The sequence below is a fragment of the Stegodyphus dumicola genome, chromosome X2 (genome assembly GCF_044657685.1).
Source record: "Stegodyphus dumicola isolate Sdum_Otavi_A_Nest chromosome X2, ASM4465768v1".
Classification (NCBI taxonomy): Eukaryota; Metazoa; Arthropoda; class Arachnida; order Araneae; family Eresidae; genus Stegodyphus; species Stegodyphus dumicola.
The window spans coordinates 59,156,232-59,177,820 of NC_140781.1; the positions used below are offsets into that span (position 1 = coordinate 59,156,232).

The following is a 21,589-nucleotide window of genomic DNA, read 5'->3' on the forward strand; positions in this document are numbered from 1 at the left end:
CTAATTTACTCGAGCACAAACATTAGGATAACATAAAAATGTAACGCTGTTCGAGTTGACTGGGTTATTGTCATTTCTGCCACTATCATCCACTCGAATTAATTTAATCCTCTGGCCGGCTCGGGGTCTCACTCAGAAAGCTCAAATTTCCGAAAACTGCCATAAGAAAAAGGTATTTTCTTGATTTAAATGCCAAAATACCTGGATTTACGCACTTTTAGTACATTAAATTACACAAATTTCAAGATGCACGTATATCTGCGTTCTTACAGACATCACAAAAAATATTCTAGTCCGTATATATACGGCCTTGCCGGTCAGGTGCGGAACTAAATCAAGAATTGATCAGCATTGTTCAAGTTTAATACGCGGAACCCTATGGTAACGAAAATCCATATTTGATATGAATTATTTGCAGTAAAAGGAATAAGTGAATGACAAAAATAATTCAGAGCTGTTATTTAAAAATAAATATATTTATTTTGTTCTTGAATTATCAAAATTTTCAACTTACGTGTGAAAAGCATATCCGAGTTGAAGAAACTTTTCCTCAGATGTAAAGGCTCGCTGAGTACACGGTATCCACGATCGAGCCTATCAAATGCAGGCTTCAAAAGACTATGGCCGAATCTGAATGCAGCAGCAGCAAATTCGTTGAAAGCTGTAGGATCACATGTGGGATCGTATCCTTTGTAATAACCTTCCACCTGCGGGCGTAGATCATACTTATTAGCGAAGCTTTTGCCAAGTATTCTTGAAGTGAATTCATTGTAAGTGATATGCTGATTGATGGCAGACAAAATTCTTCTTCCTAGAAAAGGTTCATTCTGAACTTTTAATATCAGTTATCATACACACACGCACTCACATAAATTATTAAATTTTCTTGCATGATACATTTCATGAAATAAACTAGAAATACCAACATAAGTTAATTTCGATGGTGTATTAAGTGCATTCGAAAACTGCACGTTAATTGAGATTGATAAAATAGCAGATATCAATATCAGTCAAAACCCTTTTTTAAATTGTAAAAGATTTTTTCCCAGCCTTCTATGTATATGCGTGACGATAAAACTATTTTCGTTATTCAGATTCACTTTGTTAAATGAATTCTACGGCACTCTATAAATAATTTCATTTTTTTTCCCGAATTTTTATACAAGGCCTTTCAAAGAGACTGCAAGACTGACTATTTCTTGAGTCATTTGTCATAGAAACATGGCTCCAATTTAAGAAATGAATCCAAAAGTTTGTAACAATTTTGGTCACATGGTACCTTACAGCAAAAGTATTACTAAATGGTGCAGTGTAACCGCAGTTGTTACAGACAGAAATCCTTCTTTTTATACCATCCCCTAGAAAAAAATATCCACGAAACGAAAATGTTTCATAGCCAAAATAATCAAACAGCAGAATAATAATAATAACACACTAAAATTCCCCGAAATGTAATTAAAATTTTTCGTATGTATATATTACTAGAAACAGCTAGACCAGGTCCCTCCAGGTACATTATAATGACCGAATACCTCATACAATGAAATTGGGATCATCTATATGTGGCTAATGCATCTTGTGAGCCCACAATAAAATTAAGTAAAAATGGGTTTATAAAATAAGCTTTTATTTAAACTCATAAAATAACTAATAAACTAACAGCAGAAAAATAATTCATAATACAGTTTCATGGAAACAAGAGATTAAATAATTCTCTTTGCAAAATTTATCTTTTATTATCTTAATTACAATTTTATATCACGAATAATAATAAAAGTGTGAGGCTCTAGTGATAAATTTCCAAAGGTAATGGCTGATACTTTTGACAATGCAGTTCGACTAACAGATTTCGTTATTTATAAATTTTGCAAAGAGAATTGTTTTATCTCTTATTCCCAAAAACTATATGAAAAATTGTTTTTCTCTTTTAGTCCTTTAATTAATTTTAAATCAATGCTTATTTATTGAACGTTTTTTGGTTTTATTTTATTTTCATCTTTTCAGTCTCAGTAACACGGCATCAATCAAATCATTCAACTGAAAAATCGTTTCAACAATGAAAAAACATTCATACTTTTAGAAATTCAATTACGTTAAATATTTGAAAAAAATCAAGCGATTTTCGAAAAATTTAAAAAAAAATAACACAGAAATTACATTAAAAATTTCATGTAAACTACATTTAAAAGATGAACCTATAAAAAAAACCATGAGTGTCAGGCAAAAATGTGTACTGGCTACAATTATGAACCTGTAGAGAGCCAAGTGAGCATTATTTTTGCAGTCCATTCTTCCGACTCTGAAATCTGGCAGAAAAGGAATTATGGTGTGAATCTGTTTGAATTTTTGACCTTAGTCCATTGGTATTGGGTTTTGAACCCTTTCTGCAGAAACCTATGAGAAAGTATTGGGCAATTCTGTGTTACCCAATCTGTATCAACAATCTGCAATTGGTTCTTATCATTTATAAGATATTCCTCCCGCTTTCCTAGCGTGCCTTCATGGTGTAGTGGTTCTGCACACTGGGCCGCCATTACAGAGGTCCGTGGTTCGATTCCGGGCGAAGGAGTTTCCTAATTTTTCATCTTTCCTGCTTACAAGTTAACTAGTATCTCTACAAATTTTCAACATGAAATTCACCTGTTCATGAAATAAAAGTTACCTTGTGGTTAGAAGAAATGAGATAAAAAGAACTCAGACTGGTAGATCCGAAGCCCTGTTCTCAATCAGATGTTACATTTCTGGAATAAGTTGGAATAAGTTTCTGGAACGGTGGCTCCTTTGAAGACTGGCTGAAAGCAAGACCAAATCGGTTTAAAACCACCCGGAAATTCTCACCATTTTGCAGGCGGAATAGAAGAAAATACCTGCAGATGTTTATCGAAACTTAATGGGAAGTCTTTCTAGAAGAGATAAGTGGACCTGCATCATATTGACACCACACTAGCTTCAGTTAAATAACTTTTCATGTGCACCCAATCATTCATGACGACAGAGTTTTGAATGCATATTTCTGACAGATAACTTTTACTCAGAAAGAAGCATTTATATAAAAGTAAGAGGTGTTAATACTCTATTCGAAACTGGATATTTTCTATCCCACAAAATTCAGTTTCTTATAAGCACTAAAAACATCTCCTTTTCTGGTTAAAGTGATTTGTGTAATACAATTATGTGAGTTGTTTCAGGGACAATAACGGTGGCTCCTTTGATTTCCTTAAAATGCCTTTAATAGGCTGATTAACACTTTATTAACACAATTTTCTTAGCAGGACAGACTGGACAGACAGCCCATATGAAATTTCAAATTCCTTGTTTTTCTTACTAAAATGTGTCACATAACCAAAATTATCATCGTCTGAATGCCTAATTTACTTGATTTATTTCTTAAATTGAAGACCGTTTAAGAAATATTTATTCTTACAATAATTTAGGAACATGATGCATAATTATGTAAAGAAAGATCAAATAAGTTAGTATTTTGTAGTTAATATTTCAATATTGTTTGCAGTTTTAATTTTAAGACCTTGAGCATAATGTTTAAATTGCAGTCCTCAGTAAAATGAAGATATGAGTAAGATTGCTTATTTGAGCTCTAACTGAAAAATTATCGTTTTGAAGAATATATGTTCGAAATTTTGTTCTTAACTCTGAAAAACAGTATAAGTTATGTAAATCTTAGCTGTGAAAAGGAGAATAAAAGTACATGAAATTCGATAAGAATTATACAAATGCAAAGCATTCAAAAACTCCTCCTCAAATAATATAATCGTTCATGACCATACATTTGACATAAGCCGAGACATGATACCACTTTTATTTGTGAATGCTAAAAAACATGATTTATTTGGACAAGGATGTTGATCTTCAGGACCTAGCTTTCAGAATCAGACAATCTTGTCAGTAATTTTATGTTATGAGTAATCAACCAAGTGTTAACAAGGCTGCATCATCTACTGGATCTTCCTTGTTACGAAAGCGCGGTTCACTTTGAAAAGTTTCTGTAAAATTCCTAGATTTCCTACTTCTAGTACTGCTATGCAAATGGAAGGAAATTAAACGGCTTTAGTGGAATAATATTGTTTACTGAAATGATATATTTATAACTTACCATGTTGGTATAACATTTCATCGCTCCAATGCGGGTTAATTCTTTGGAGTTTGGCAACAATTCTGTTGTGTTCTCTCATGAATATTGTATGAATAGCTGCTAACGCAGGCTGTTCGCTAGCCCTTGAATCACCTATAAACAAATCATAATCGCTATTAAGTTTTTGAATCAGTAATAAAATGCTTATTATTTTGTCCCATATATTTTACTTCATAAATTAATATCCAAAATTATGTTTACATACATAAAATATTGATAATTCAAGAAATATCTAGTCAGTATGATTTATGTTCTCACGAAAGAATTAAAAGGTCAACCTAAAATTTGTGTTATCTAATCCAATTTCGATCAACCTGTTTCTGGAATGCAAATAACGGTATAATATTATTCAAAAGCGTGACAATCGATTTGTATAAAATGAATTTCCACACGATCTTTTATAGCTCATCATTTGATTTTAATATTTATTAAGTGAACTCAACTCTTCATTACGTTGAAGTACCTTTTAGAAGTATTTTTGAGGTGAAAGGTTTGTAAGCGGAACAGATAATTACGAAAGTAGAGAGATAGTTGGATGTTCAAGATACATGATATAGAGCCTCTGCAACTAAATTAAAGAGTGAAACTGTTTCTAATACGTGGGACAAAGTCATAGAATAAAGTAACTTCTCATAAATTTCGGTTTTCGTTCACACCTGCTTTAGGAACAACAGCTTGACTACTAATTAACTGAGTTGAGACCTCGCAGCCGTCCCTAAAATTCTCTCTCTAGTATACATAGAAAGCAATGAAAAGTCTTAACAAGAAAAACTTTATGCCAGAAAAATAAATGATCTGTGTCTCACAATAAAAGGTCTGCCAGAAACGAAGCAGAAAATGTCGGAGCTCGAAGCTACGACAATGTTTCTTCTTCAAAGGCGAGGTGAAAGTTCAGTTTAACAATCGATTTCACATGCTTTTAATTTTACAAGGAACCAGGAATACCAAATACTCTTCCTAACAAAGGGTTGCAACCATTAGGGTAGCGCAGATGTGATGGTATGGGGAGAAGTAATGATGAAAAATTGTATTCCACCGTACATGTATGACACCCAATTTGGGCCTGCTCAGAGATATTGAGATCAAACCCTATAACCTTACATATATCTACAAAAATATGCACATGGATTTGAAGTCCATTCTATGGACAATAGCGGGTATTCACGGTATAACAGCTTGGTTAACGAATTTCTTGGAATCGAAGGCCCTAAGCGAATAAACTAATCGGACCAAACCGCTGCTTTCTACTAAATATCCATAAATAATCTACTAAATATCCTTAAAAATTCCATTGCACGAGAAAGTTTCCCATTTACAGATCTCGATGCGTTGAACATCATATTAGTAGAAAAAAGCAACTTGCTCCTTCATATCATAATTGTTGTTTCTTATGGCTTTATTCGGAAATCAGTCCATTTAAATTAATGCATTTACATCAGACCACTCGCTAAAAACAAAACATTAAATTCAAAATTACATCACCAAAATATAAAAAACTACAGTATAAATATTCAAGTCTTTAAAGTACCAAAACATTAAGACATAAAACTTTCCCAATTAAAATCTTAAAAATCTTCAGTGATTAGAGGCGAAGCAATCATGTGCTCAAGACATCAGATCCCTGGCCATCCAGTACAGCAAGAAAACGTCACCACTATATTGTAACTTAGAGTCAAGGTCTGGACACGTAGCAAGTGATACTTATTCACAGAGTCTGTTTTACAAATAGGGCACTGGTTGAAACACACTGCACATTCAATATGCCTATTCTGCTGAAATGTTCGTCTAAGCAACCGTGCCTGTACCCAGTCTGAAATTAGCCACAGCCTCTTTACGTGGCCTGCGACTGAACTCATTACAATAATAACAATATTAAAAGTGTGAAATTGTATTGTAATGCATGGGCACGAGTTTGAATTACTACCAAATCAATGAATATTTGTAATCTTTCCTGATTGTAAAACTATATTTTCTTATCTTCCCCTGATATAAAGAATTGAGTAGAAGTTTACAGTAGGTGGCATTATGGAGCTTTCTTCACTTGTTTATTCATGAGACAACGCTAATCAAAAAATCTTTTTAGTAGGCCTTGCCAAGCATTAATCACTCAGATTATGAGATAATTTTCTTACATACATGAAACATCTACTGAAAAATTAATAGATAACACTTTATAGTATCACTCACATAAAACACTCGGCAAGCTGGACCATTCTAAGCCCTTAAAGTTTATTACGTTGTAGGGATTTATATTTATTTTAACTAACAAGTTAAAGTTTTATTTTAAACTTTCCTATAAGCCTTCATTCCTCTGATTGTCAGTGCCAGAATATTTAAATTTTGTAGCGAGTGTGAAGGAATGCAAATTTCTATTTTGAAGAAGGTATTTAAAAGCCGAGTTTCGGTAGAAGAAAAGAGAGAACTTTGAACGGCTCTTTGAACTTTGAGAAACTTTGAACGGCTCTAGCCGCTACCTCTGCAGTAGATACGTTTGTTTATTGCTGGTTCAAGTGGCTTAATTATATTTATTTGCTGCCACTAGCTTCGAAGGAGGTTTAAGTTATAAGATCTCGCTGAGCCCTTTAGTCTAGTTCTATCATTCGTTAATATCTTCAGATTTTAGTTTCGTTACTTGATTTTTTAGTTTCCGCCCAAGCAGAGGCGAAGTTTATTAGCGTCGAGTTGCGCATTGTAAATTTTCAAAGATTAAATAAAGGGTAGGTTAACCCTTCTCTTGTGTAGTTTCCTGCTACTCCAGTTTCATACAGAGATTTATTTACTAGATTCCACAACGTTCTGAAGCCAAGACGATGAATTTATTAATTTTTTTACGGATCATATGTGAAAGGAATTTTTTTAATTTATTTGCATTGTATTCTTAAAACTAGTTGGCTATTTCAAACTTACATCCTTCACTAAGCGAAGATTCAAGAAACTTTGAACGGCTTCTGTACACAGACTGATATATTACAATCAACAAAACTTTAAAATTCCGATAGATCTTACATGCATGATAGGTTTCTTACATGCAACTTGCATTATAAAAATTTAAATTCTGAAAAACCATTTAGAAGATTTTTAAGAAAGAATTCAAAATAGCATACCAGCTTCAAAACAAAGCCCAGAAGGTGCCACACAGTCTTTATGATTACTTGTCTGAGGTAACAGGTCTTTAGCACCATGTGGATGCTTTGTAACGTTCAGCTTTCCTCCAACGAAAGTCCTTAGCATTCGTGCTTCACATCTGTCAGATCCATACACATTTGAAGAATCAACAAATGCTGTCACTTGATTTATCTGCTCTCTACGACCTAAAATGTGAATACAAAATAACATCTGGTAAAAGATATAAAAACCCATATTTCACATTTACGTCCTTCGATATACTTTGTATATCCCACTTTCTTTTATTAAAGACTCTAAAACCGATACCCTCTTAAAAAGTGCGATTTCCAGATTTTGAAACAAAATTATGACAGTAATTTATTAATTTTAAGGGTATTTCCCTCAATCAAGTTTCTATGCGAACACGTGGAGTAATGTACTTTAAAAATCTGTAATTAATTTCATATCTATCAGCTTTAAAACTGGCTTCTCACACAGAAAACTGAATATAACTAATTATGTTTATATCTAGACCCTGTCCATACAATTTAGTACTATATTGCAGAATTCAGAATTGAAGTACTAAGTAGTAAAATAGCAGTAGTTCTGAAATGCAGTACGTCTGAGCTGCGCAATCTTTAAAGAGGAAAATTACTTCAAACGTTCACGAAAAATATTAATGAAAACAATGATTCAATGTGGAATGACACTGGAAACAAGCATGATAACATTTATTTTTATGTATGAAGAAATTTTATCTAAACCTGAAGGTAACAGTATTACCAGCTGCGATAAATTAGTTATCGAAACCCTAGTAACTGTTAGTTCACTTAGAATTAGAGGTATTGATATCTGCTTTGCTTATGTGCGTGCTCATCATGGTTTCTACGGAAATGAAAGAGCTGATTTCTTAGCTAAAGATGCCTTAAATTTACCCATTGATATCAACATTAGCATTCCAAAGAGTTATTGGAAGTCCTTTCATTATAAAAAGCTTTTAGCTATGTGGAATGAGGAATACATTTCATCTTGTAATGCTGAAGTCACCAAAAAGTTCTTTCCTTCTATTTACCATAGACTGAATTCTGAGTCTTTCCTCTCGTTAAATTTTATAGTGTCTCAGTTTTTATCTGGTCACGGTAAATTTGCAAGTTATCTGTTTCGTTTTAATCTACGATCAAACAATTTATGTGAATGTTCAAAAAGAGTTCCTCAGGATGTGGAACATTTGATTTTCTCGTGCCCTACATTTGATGGCCCTAGATTATGCTTACAGAACGATTTAAAAATGTTCGGAGTGACTTGGCCAGTGAACTTATCTGTTTTCGTGAAGTCCAGACTGCTGTTCTCTGCTTTTGTTCGCTTTATTTATGCATGTAATTTTTAATGTTTATTTATACATGTAACCTTTAATGTTTTAGTTAACTTACTTCTGTAAGCCCCGTGTTGTACATATGTGGTGCACGGGGAGTCTGTATGTTCTCAAAGGAAAAAAAAAAAAAACCTGAAGGTATAAATAGTAAACATATTTATATGTAATAGAACTTGCTATATCTCGACAGAATTATCAATAACCATGTAACGACAAAACGATACTTTGTATTTGTAATTAACGCGAAATGCGCAGTGAAATGCAGCAGTTATAAAAAAAATAAAATTAAGGTACAAAATTAAATTCATTACCTGAGGAATTAGAAATTAAATGTTTAGTAATTATATTCATTTCTACAATAAGGATAAGTAAATGTCAGTAATCTTACCAAGTGTCAGTTGACCTGACAGAGATCGGACGAATGATATGCACGTAGGTCGGCCAGTTGTGACGTTAATTGGAGGGTAAAAAGGATCATTAATTGGAATTTTAATCGGAAGGCATTCAGGATGGATAGATCTAGAAGACTCACAATCCGAGCAGTCCAGTGGTTTTCCATTAGCTAAATCAGAAGAAATATAAAAATGATATTGTAAAATTATGACATTACAAAATCAATAAATGCCTTGCTTATTTCTATCAGAGTGCACGAATTCTCTCTTCAACATTTTTATTTTAATAATACTAGTTGTTCTAACATAAGTTTCTAAAATTTTCTAGCGTCTCTTTTCTGCTTTTCAACAAGTTTAATGCTTTTGTTTGCATATTATAGCATTTTTTTATATATGTTTTCACAAAGAAAGGTTAACTAAATGGGATCATATTGCTTAAATTGAATTTCAAAACACCGGAAAACGTTTTACTGAGGATTTAAAAGTTAAACACCCTCTCAGTGAATCAGTTACAAGAAGATCGGTTTATTTAACTTGTCAAATCATGAGGTTATTTCGAAGCAGAAATGTGAAAAATGTGCACTGCCCTCGCCGGTACTCGAACCAGGACTCCTCGAACCGACTCTGCTAACGTTACTCTGCTACATTAATGTTTCGAAATTGCGACTCCGGAACGTGACGCAGACCTCATATCTCCGACCCATGGAAAATCCGATGCTGTGAAAAGTACCGAACGTGCCCCGGACGCGTAATGGCAGACCGCACATTGAGTTGAACAGTGTTAAGCGAATTTCGCTTACTGCGCATGCTTGATGGTGTACCTTTGGCGCGGGGAGAAATATTGGCGACTAAGCAACCCTTCGTTAGCTTATTCGTGATCTTCATGGCTGTCTAGTGTGTTCGAGTGATGTTTAAAATTGCAATGTTGTGGAACTTTGCTTATTAGTTATTTTAAAGTCCATGCCGATTGCACTTGCTTATTTTTCTAATATATGTTTCATTTTAATTTGTCAATAACAGTGCATTTAATATTTGTTAACATATGTTCGTAATAATTCGTTATTTAAATGTAATTTGTTTACATGTTACAATTCAGTATTTGTAAACTGGAGTATCTCGCTTAGTTTGTTAGCGTATATTCGCGCTTTTATTTTCTCATTTCAAAGAATTTAATAACTAGCATTAAAGAATTGTAAAATTTCTTCAGTGTTATTTGCAAGCACTTGTTATATTCCTCAGTGTTTCTTTATGTATGTGCGAATGGAACGTATGGTAAATACTAAATTTTTTTTATTGCTTAAAAGTATAATGAATAAATTTTCAACTAATATATCCTAAATTTCAGTCTTTTGCTGAACGAAAATTTGTACAGTTCCAAAGGAATGTGCAGAATTTCATAAGTATTATATTTTACATTTTGAATGTAAACACTGCTTCACATTACTTCGCAATAATTTCAGCTTTCTAGTTGCTTGAGCAGTATAGCAAAAAATAGTATTTTAACACAGTAATTAATTTACATTTACATTATACTCTACGAAGATTTAAACGCCAGATTTGTTTACAATTAGACGGCGATACATCTACCATATACCGTATTTATCTTCTTTTCAAATCGCACCAACATAATAATTACGCCAAATTGTTTTCTGCGCATGCGCAGTATGCGACATTCGTCTAACACTGTTCAACTCAATGTGCGGTCTGCCATTACGCGCCCCGGACTTCTCCGGCACGATGTGTGCAACAATTTCCTCACAACTGTTAACGGAGGTTTCGTACCCCAGTGCTTGATGTACCCCAGATGAAGTACTCAATGCGAGTGAGCTCAGGCGATCTTGCTGGATAATGCACCGGACCACCCCTACTACTACACCAGGAAAGCGTTTCCGATCATTCATTGCTATGTGATTTCCATTGTGTACTCTATTTCTCCTGAAAGTTCGTAATCGCTGTATATATAATTTCTTTTCTAGTAAATTTTTTAACATATTAGCTCCTTTGAAAACAATAGTTAAAATTCTATGAATTAACTCATTAGCATATTTAAAATGGTATTATTAAAATAAAATAGTAAAGGGTATTATTAAAATAAAATAGTAGGGTATTTCATCATATATACGTACACAGTTTTCCTACATATACATATAATTTTTTGTTTTCGGCATATTACTTTCTTTTACCTTGTTTTCTTTGTATGTATATATATACAGAAAAACCCTGTACATGTATATGCTGAAATACCCTGTATATTCATATACATATATATATATGGAGAGAGAGAGAGAGAGAGACTTATAATTTACTGGGCAACTTTATCTTTGTCAAGATGTATGTCAGGACTTGTGTTTCTCTTGGTTTGGTTTGGAAACATGAATGGTCCTGAATAGGAACAGGGAGCTTACTCAAGCAACGTTCAAGAATGTGTGAAGTAGACAACACAAGCAGGAAGGGTATACGAAACCCTTTATTTTCAATACTTTACAGGTACTTCCGAACGTCGGAATACGGAGACCAACCACTTATGGTCTGAACGTAAGAATATAAAACTACTAACTAAAACTCTAACTAAAAGCTAACTTTGAATTAGTATACAAATGCCTAGCACTAAGACTGGTCTTTATTTAAAAGGGTGCGTATGTACTACGCCGAGCTGCTGGAACTACAATACGTTCGCAAATATCAAGATGGCTAAACCTCTGGCCTTAAAGGCAACCAGCAACCGAGTGAAAACTCGTAAAACTGCAGTGGCAAGCGGCTTGCTTCCTGAAACTCCTTCTCTCTCTCTCTCTTGGCAAAAAGCCACAACTTAAGTACTTGGGCGTTAGCAAGACAATTTGCATAAACAAGTTAAAGCATTTAATTCTGGCCGGAAGGAGAAAATAAGAAGTGATAGTACAGTTTTAAAATAAAATAAACGCTAGTAAAACTTAGGATCCTTTCAAGTAAATTATAATAAACAGTAGGATCTAATCGCACGTATTGTATTTGTATTGCATGATTCTTGTTCATCACAGCTGCAACCGAATTCTTTTTACAAAGCACGAACATTTTCCTGATAGAAGGAATCTCCGATATAGAGTTTATGAAAGTGTATTATTGTTATAGCTGTTACACAGCAGTTTTAACAGTAAAATCTTTTTTTTTCTTTTTTCGAATATGTAACACGTTTATAGCGTTAAGAACAGCTGTCAAGTTGCGTATAATATGTGCGACAGCACATTTTCTGCAATTTCATTGTAATCCATTTAAATAATACTACAACAGATATAACGAGGATACATTAAGGCGTATTCATTTGCTGGTAACAGCTGTCTTTAAGTTTTCATTTCAACTTTGCTACGCTTTACATAACGCACTGTTTCTTTTACTACTATATGTCCAGACTATTTAATGTGTTAAGAGAACGTTACCTCTGATCCGTATAACATACAAAATTAAGTTCTCGTAAAGTCGATGCTCGGAAGCTAAAGTAGAAAATCATGCAAAGAGAACATATTCGTATTCGGAACGTATTCGAAACAATCACATTACGCGCAGATGTTTCTGTATTGCTTTAAACGAAATAATTATATTTTACGAATTAAACTCAAAGTAAACAACTTAAATATCAGCTGCAGTATATTTATTTCGAAAAACAGATGCTTGATTCTAGAAAACGCTCATTAAAATGAATTAACGATATAAATTCAAAAGTTGAATTTTAAATTAGGTATATTCTGCGATAGTTTGCGACAGTTAACCACTCAAGAGAGGGTGAAAGTATACGAATGCATATGTAATCTTATACGTGAATATATTTTAATACAGACACTATTTTACTTTACACTGAATTAAAAAGGCATCGAAGCGACATAGAAAATCTTGACTTTAAAGCCTCGAAGAGAGTTTGTTCCCTTCTGTAGTTCGTCAAATACGTTTCATGAAAATTTTTTTGAATAACTAACAGGATAATAGTTATTTCAGCTGCAAATCAACTATGAAATCAATTGTCATTAACAATAATCATCTGCAAACAGAAATCAGACTTATGTTTGGTAATATGAAAGGCAAAGTAGTCTCTAAACACCCCACTGTAACTCTCACTTATGTTTCGTAACTCTCACTTATGTCTGCTTAAAATATACTTACGGACATAGAAAGCAATTAACAAAGTATATTTATTAAATATAAAAATAAAAGCGCTCATGTTCTTTATACTTAGGTCTAATCAAAAAATTTTGTGTTTAGAAAATATAAAATAGATAAATTACCGGAATTCATAGGTGTAAAAGTTATGTCGTGATCTAAAAATTGTCCCCACTGCATTATCATCATAGAATATCTCACGTGAGGCGCTTGAACATCAAAATGCACTTGAGTTGAGATAACTCTGCCACTGGGTAAAACGCTGCCCAAACGGCCCTTACTTCTAGGGGAACTCATATCTAGATTGAATAAAGAAATTCAAAAACGAAATTAATAATTACACAAAAAAATTTTATAGATAAATAAGGAATTTTCTGAGTAATGTTTTTTCACAATACATTTTAAACTACATATCGATCTGAAAGCAAATGAAAAAGATATACTCTCCTGCTCAAAAAATAAGTAATGCAAGCAAAACACGGAATAAAACAAACTATTTAATGGATATGCGTGAATTTGATCCATGAGGTTGGAATTACTAGACCACATTGAGAACAATAAAGCAAAGACATACAAAAACACAAGTATTACGATCATCACATGACGAAAGGCCAAATGGGTCGAAAGAACGTGTAATGGAAACATCAGGCTAATAACGGGTATGATAACTCCTAACTGAAATGCATACTTGATAACGGCGAGACAATGTGGTAATAGAGTCGTTGATCACTTATTGCAGCAGTACAGCTTATTCTGCAGCTCCTGCATTTCATGTCGGAGCTCGTGTAGGGTACCCAGCGGCCCACTGCGATCTGCTATCCATCGTTCCAACATGTCTCACACATGCTTCTTGGTATTCAGGTCCGGTGAACTAACAGGCAGCGGCAGATGTGGAATGGCTTCACTCTCCGCACCTCCACACCACTCGAGTCATATGCGGAAGGGGTAATCGTCCAAAAATATTGCGTCGGTTCCCATTGCAGCGACAAAAGCACACCCAAGAGGGTGTAGAATTTGGTCACGATATAGGACGGCTGTGATGGAATCACATAGAGGTCGGTACGATTTTTCGTTTCTATCCCAGCCCGTACAAGTAAGCCTTCTCCTCTGTAATGGTCTCTTTCGACGATGTCTGGTGATAGCCTGCCCCTGGCTTTCGCCATATCATTGAACTTAGGGAATCGTTCAGGATGTTAAATCGAAACTCATCCGTTAAGAGTACGTAGCCGCACATGTCTGGTATCCAACTGCGTTGTTAATTCAACCGCGTTCTGACATGTGATGAGGGAAAAGGAACACAAACCATAGATCGTCGGACGTACAATCCACCTTAATGCACATTAAGCGACATAGTTTGGCGGATATGGGCCGTCCTGCAGAAACAGAGAGATGTGTTGCCAGCTTTCGTGCTGTTAATCATTTGCGGCATCTTGCATATAATAACAGGAAGCGATCATCTGGTATCCTTGTGGTAATCCTCCGGTGTAATACCCAAGTCTTCTGCAGAGATTTTGATCTCTTTGGTGACAATTCCACAGACTATTGATGGCACTACTATGCAAATTCAGGTCTATCGCAACAGCAGATTGTTTTTCACTAGCTTGCATTATCCCAACAAACCTCCAACACATTTTATCGTGCAATTGATGTCTTCGGCTTATGCTTTCCACTTTAGCCGTCTCTGATTACACGGAACTATCGCTGCTTGCGAACTGACATCTAGAACCAACATGCCCCTTTTTAAGGCGTTGTTGTGGGATTTCGTTTTATGCTGATTTTAATTGCCTATTTGTATTCGGAGATGCAACCTTTACCTCGTACGTAAATTGTGAGTTTTAATTTCCCTTTTTACATTCGTACCATTCCTTTTAACGTTTGTTGCTTATTTTTGAGCGCGAGTGCATTTTAAATTTAGTGAGCAATATCAGTGTTTTAATAAAAAGACATTATTAATTTTTTTAAAGCTGAGTTCTTAACGAATCAAATTGAACAATAAATATGTAACGATCTGAGGGGTCTTTCTAGCTAACTGAGTGCATTTCGTAACCACTCACCCTCAATCGTTACCTTATCTGTGGTGGCGAGTCATCGCCCTTAACGTAAACTGAATGCGGAAGCAACAAACGTACAAAAATGCGTTTCTTTATGCCTTATGCTCACGTTAGTTTCCTGACTACTCGTGTGGTAAATTAAAATAACACCGACGTAATATCTAAATATTTGTAGACTATTCAGCTATTAGCTGGACAAGAATTGAATAGGCTATTATATCAGGGTTCCTACTCGAAGCAACAAATAACACAAGGATCGGACAACCTAACTCTAAATTGAAATTACATATACCTGATGTCTACCAAGCCGTGACTAATGTCTGTCGATGATTCTTAATCTAACAGCGCCTTCTGATGGCAAGGCAAGTCGTCGGCCGTAGCAACAGGAGAAAGTCTCAGCTACAAGTTATGCGGTTAATGATTCTTCCTCTTAATTTAAACTACCCCGCTTGTTCACAAAATCTGAATAAACCTCTAGACCAGGGGTTCTCAACCAGTGGTACGCAAGAGAAAAATAAGTGGTACGCAAAAGAAGCAAAATATTTTTAACTATTAAATTCAAAATTTAAAACCTCAACATCCTGATTGAGAATTTTCTCTAACAATGGTAAATTTATGCGATCTGAGCTTTGTTCAAGAGTGGTGGTGGTGGTAGTATTTTATAGTGGTGGTACTACAGGTTTTCAATTTTTGTTTAGATCGTACGCGTTAGTCAAAAGGTTGAGAACCGCTGCTCTAGACTGATCAATTGAGTGATTAAATGAAGTATATGCTCATTAATATTAGTTTACACTATGGAAAAAGGGGTGAATGCTCTTATGTAATAGTTAAATGAAGTGCCACAAGTGTTAATGAAAGAATATTCAGCATTTATTTAAACGGATTGAATGATTCACTTTGAGAAACGTATAAGAGAAGATTTAAATGTATGGTAATAAACGAAATATTTCGCTTTTATTGCAAAAGTGTTATCACATTCTGTTTATCTGACATCTATGTTTCCATACTATTGTTTCACTGGCTCAGTAATTGAACTATACAACAGAATCTATGAATGAAACGAAAATCTGGATTAGGCTTACTTGAACACCCTACACTTCCAACCTAGCCAATCAGAAAAGCTTTTTTATCTATACACACAATTGTTTTCATATCGGAAATATACGTTGTTCATTCGTCAAGATACTTTAGACTTGGGATTAAAACAAAACACACTGATTATATTTTCATATCATTAAAAGAGTTTTCTAGTTGAGCATACTATAAAAATTAGAGAATATTAAAGGAAAATCGTATCTGGCTTCATATCTCATCATGTGTCCAAAATTAAGTCCATCTTCATTAACTTTGCATATTAGAAAGTATACATTCTCCAAAACAGCCATAATTCGGTGTTCCCGCAGATAATAATACTTCTAGGATGAAAAATAATTACGACAGTAAGATCATCTAAGAATTCCATGCTAATCGTCGAGATGAATACTATATTTTTGTGCTAAATGCATACGTTATCAGGAAAATGAACTATTACCATTAAATCACCTACCACACACATTACCAGGAAAATGAACGATTTTTTACTTTCTTCGTTCGAGAGCTAGATTACTGAAAGATGTCAACACATTGCTAACAGTTCTCTCATCAAATGAAAGTAGTTTCCTCTGATGCATTTGAGAAGCATCAATATATAATGAAAGAGTATTCACATGACGCTCTCTGTCTTCTCCTTATATCATCAAAATTATTTAAATTTAATTTAATTCATCAACATTTCATATTACTTACAAACTATCGAGTTTCCGTCAAACAGACTACTACGTACCGTCAGCATAAGAAGATGGAAGCAAGCGAGAAAATATTCTCATGCTCTTCCCCCACTCGGGATTATTTAAATTATTGCACCATCCTGTCATGGTTCGAAATTTTGTTGTATGGTCACACGGAAGTGTTTGATCATCACAATCAAACACTTTAGGTATATCCAAGAGATCGTCAACATCAACGTTAGGCAAAGCAGCCATTAAATCTCTTATACTATTTGAAGAGCCATCTTCTACATCTCTTTGGTTTCTGAAAAAGAAAAGAAATGGAAAAAAAAAAAAGCCTATTAGGGTTAAAAACCGCATTGCATTTGAAAATATAATTCATGAAAGGAACATAAAATTCTGCAAATGTACGTAGAATTTTTATTTTGTAAATAAATATAGTATAAAAGGTATAGTACATGAATGGCACGTAAAATGTAGTACTTATTGCACAGGATTTTTGTTTTAAGAACAAATATAGTACACAAAATATAATGTAGGCACGGAACATAAAAATATTTTACATTATATGAATGGCACAGAAAATGTTGTATATGTTGCACAGGATTTTCGTTTTAAGAACAAATATAGTACACAAAATATAATGCAGGTAGGAAACACAAAAATACTTTAAAGTATTTTTATTTTATTTATATATTATAATTTATTTTTTAACTCACCGATAATTATAAGCAAAATTTTGAGAAGCGAATTCTAAGACAACTGATTGATTTGAGATAAGTTGTGCTTGACGTTTTGGTCGAAGAAAACTAAGGTGCGCAGCTTGAGGACTTTTATCTCCAGCCAGACCATTTTCTATGATAAAGGAAAATTTACTACTTCACATTAAAAACTAAATATCAAATACTAGGAATATTTTTAAACATAAATTTCACAAATTAAATGCAGGAAATAAGAAAGTAAATTTATGTACATTCGCCAGATGGCAGCACACGTTGCAGTAGAAAACTAGCTGATGATGTATATTGAAGAAATTGTTAATAATGTTACAAACTTAAAAAGTATTTACAGTGTTTGAACTAATTAATTGGATATATTTAATATATTAATTAATTGGATATATTTAATATGAATAAACAACATATAAATAAAGCTGCTATAAAATTAATTATGTTTAAAAAATTGTTTAGCTCAAAGAAATTGTTATGCAGTGAGATTTCAGTTATCAGTTTATTTTATTTAACAGAACGCACATTTCAAAATATTTTTCAGAAAGTAAACGATATTAGGTTTAAAAGAGAAAGAAATTCTGAAAATTATGATTAAAAGAATAGAATAAAAAATTAGCAAAGCTAAATATTTTTTAATAGTAAAATCAATTTTTGTGCATTAAAGAATAGCTTGCTGATATCCAATAAAAATGATCAAAATTAGACATTTTCCAGGGACAAAAATTATTTTAACTGTTTGTATTCCTAATTTTCTTATGAAATTATGAACAATTATGGCAAGGGCATCACTCTTTATTGTTAATTAAATAATTGCATATGATTTTAAACTCAAGGGGAATAAGTAAGTATAAAATAAAGTATTTTCAGTTGAAAACCGATTTAGAAATAACAGATCAAGTATTCACTTTCAGTTTTTAGCTATGTCAAATATGAGACGTGCGTCTGTGTCTGTAAAAATTATAGTAAAAGTTCTTAGTAAAAGTTAAACAAAATTTGTAGTTTCGGTGCTTTCATTTTGAAATTAAATTCTTAGTTGTAAGCCTGGTTCAAAAATGTTCAAAAATTAAAGAAATGAAAATTTAATTTAAGAAAATACAGATTCAAGACAAACATCAGGAGAATACCGTTTTATATATTCTTTACATTATCAATAAAATTTCTACGTATAAAGAGAAAAATTAATGTCAATAACGCATGTGGAATAAAATGAAAAAAAAAATTAAAACGCAGGTTACATATGGGAATATGTATAGTGAAAGTTTAGTGAACGTCATAATTGTACTAAGACCACGATAAATCAAAAAAGAAGCTCCATCGAAACAGCAAGATAGCTGCACTTCTTTATGAATAATGTTCCTTTTAATATATGTAATCGCTTTGTCGTGCAATCGGTTATTCCCAAAAGACGAGGTATTTTGCTTACTTATATACCTTTTTTTCTGATACAAGAATGTATGAATTGAAAGTAGATACTTATGGAACTGGTTCACAAATTACCACAAACATTTATATTCTTTTTGCATCATTATTTAATTAATTCATTATTAACAGTAATCATTATTCAAGATTCTATTCTTGATACTTGATAAGTTTCTTCATTTTTGAAAATCCAAAGTAAACGCCTGAAGGAAATTTTGTAAAAAAATTTTGAAAGGTTTGTAGGGTTGTACCTGATCTGGGACTGCTAAGTAGTTCAAAAATCCTAACAGAGAAGTGAATTATCGCTATGTCTGAAATAATGGCAAAGTCTTGAAAAGGTTAAAATAATCCTTTTTTTAATAGAATTTAGCACACAAACGCACTCTCTTGTACTACAATAAAAGCCACAACTCATGGTGATGCAACTAAATAGTACAGCAAAAGTCAAAGACTGCACAAATACTACTAGAAGCTGACTTACTGCTGTGTCAAAATCAAAGTGTCAGCAGCCGCAAATCGCAAAGCTGAATAATGATAACTATCAGAGCTGACAGGAAATTAACAACTGACGTGCACGCTAAGCCAGAAACACGCTCTGTTGTAAAAACCTAAAACCTCAGTTTAAATGTTGGCTACTCTTTGCATTTTGGTGTAGAACATTAAAAGGAGATGTTATAATACACACCAAAATCATAATAACTGGCTGATTTATAATAATAACCTTACAAGTTAAAATAAACTGCTGTCAGAATACTTTTTACAATCGTACAAAACGTTTTATACAGATATAAGTGACTTTTATTCCTGAATGTTGCATTATATAATATTTAATATGCATAAATGTTATTTTACTTTTATTCACAGAAATTCTTTCAGTTTCCATTAGTTCAGCTGCTTGCCTCTTTGCTCGAGAAAGTGAATCTTGCAAAACTCTAGCAGACACTTGAAAACGAGGGAACTCTAGCAATAAGTCAAAATTAGATAGAAACATTAGTACATGTTTTGCCAAAAAGATATACTACTGCATGAAAATTTTATTTTCTGTCAAAATAAATCTAATTTATTGACACAAAAATTTCTATTAAATGCAGAGGGAAAAATTAATTAATCGTCAAAAGAAATAAAATACTCTTACGAGTTTTCCACTTGCTTAAATCCATTACTGGTATGTCTCCTGAACTGCATGTTTGGTATGCGTTTCTGTGTGAAGAGTACAAGCGCAGTTAAAATACGTTCCAGTTTTATAAATTCCATAAATATACATACTACTTACAAAAAATATGTTTTTATACGTGATTCACACTTACAGGAAAGGGTCACTGACGTACATTGCCGATGGCGCCATAAAATCAGCAGAATCGGCATTGTCACACAGTACACGAGCCAGAGTGCTTTTTCTGATTTCGGATAATTGTTCTGAAAAAAATAGTACATAGTAAATTTTGAAATTTAGTATATCTTTAAGAAATCTATAAGAAATTTGAAAGTTTTAACTTTTTCCTTTGGCGAAAGAGAACCTTTTAACTTTAAACTTCTAAAAATAAACAAAAAATACCCACAATAATAAAAAATATACATAGCTATACTAAAATGACGAACCTTCATCCATGACACAATTATTTCCTTCATTTAAAATTCAAAGTTTATAATAGTTATCCTTTAAAGAAAGAAAAATTTCACCATTATTGCTTTAAAGTCAAGCTACATTAAAAATAATCTTTTCAGCCAGCAGATGGCAGCACTGCATAGGACAATGTTACCGTTACAGGGACCATTTTTCTTATTATTATAATGCTGCCATCTATTGACCATTTTTAAGTTTATTTTCCATACCGCTGAAGAAATTTACAATATTCAGTATGCTTCTGACATATCGCACAATTATTTACCTTTTGTAAATGATGATGGAGGTATGTCGTTCTCATACCAGAAACGGTCACCACGTCTTAAATAATGAAATTGCCTTCCAATTAAGCATGCAAAAGTTGGGCCAGTTACTGCTCCGTTTAAAGGAGTCTCAGCTAAGCCGCCAGTGAAAAGGTCAATATCATGAACATTACTGAAAAAAAAATACGAACAAATTACTGTGATGTTGGGGTTTAACATCTGAACAACCTATCTATAAGAAAATACAGAGGGGGCAGTCATTGCAAATCAGCTTTTATACGAACTTGTATATCCGTTTCAGCTTTTCTATGGTGTCGCTCGCCATGACTGCTTTTAAATCATTGAAATTGTTGATAATAGGATCAGCTCGACAAAATTTTCTCCACTGCGTGTATCCAGGAATTCCGTGGTCTCTGCCCTGTTGCAAAATAAATGCGGCCAAATCTGTTGCAGAGCCTTAAATAAAAGAAGCAAACAAACAAAAAATAAAATTAATTTAAAATAAAAACTCTACAGACAAGCTCATTTTTCAATCTTACATTGCTTTTCATGAAAGAATAGTATTATATGCCATAAATAATTTGCGTG

At 33.2% G+C, this 21,589-nt stretch overlaps 1 protein-coding gene across 2 annotated transcripts in view; it reads right to left on the minus strand.

Annotated features, from left to right (window-relative positions):
* The window catches only part of LOC118185710 (uncharacterized), a 141,078-nt gene that overhangs the window by 19,338 nt on the left and 100,151 nt on the right, over positions 1-21,589 (minus strand). For both annotated transcript variants that reach the window (XM_085809756.1, XM_035355605.2), the window contains exons 9-20: positions 21,286-21,457; positions 21,004-21,173; positions 20,422-20,530; positions 20,250-20,314; positions 19,967-20,074; positions 17,684-17,819; positions 17,021-17,268; positions 13,273-13,446; positions 9,016-9,189; positions 7,255-7,461; positions 4,112-4,243; positions 515-811 (exon numbers count right to left, since the gene is read on the minus strand). In XM_085809756.1, coding sequence (XP_085665882.1) covers positions 515-811; positions 4,112-4,243; positions 7,255-7,461; positions 9,016-9,189; positions 13,273-13,446; positions 17,021-17,268; positions 17,684-17,819; positions 19,967-20,074; positions 20,250-20,314; positions 20,422-20,530; positions 21,004-21,173; positions 21,286-21,457 — 1,992 coding nt within the window. The remainder of the gene's footprint in view (positions 1-514; positions 812-4,111; positions 4,244-7,254; positions 7,462-9,015; positions 9,190-13,272; positions 13,447-17,020; positions 17,269-17,683; positions 17,820-19,966; positions 20,075-20,249; positions 20,315-20,421; positions 20,531-21,003; positions 21,174-21,285; positions 21,458-21,589) is intronic.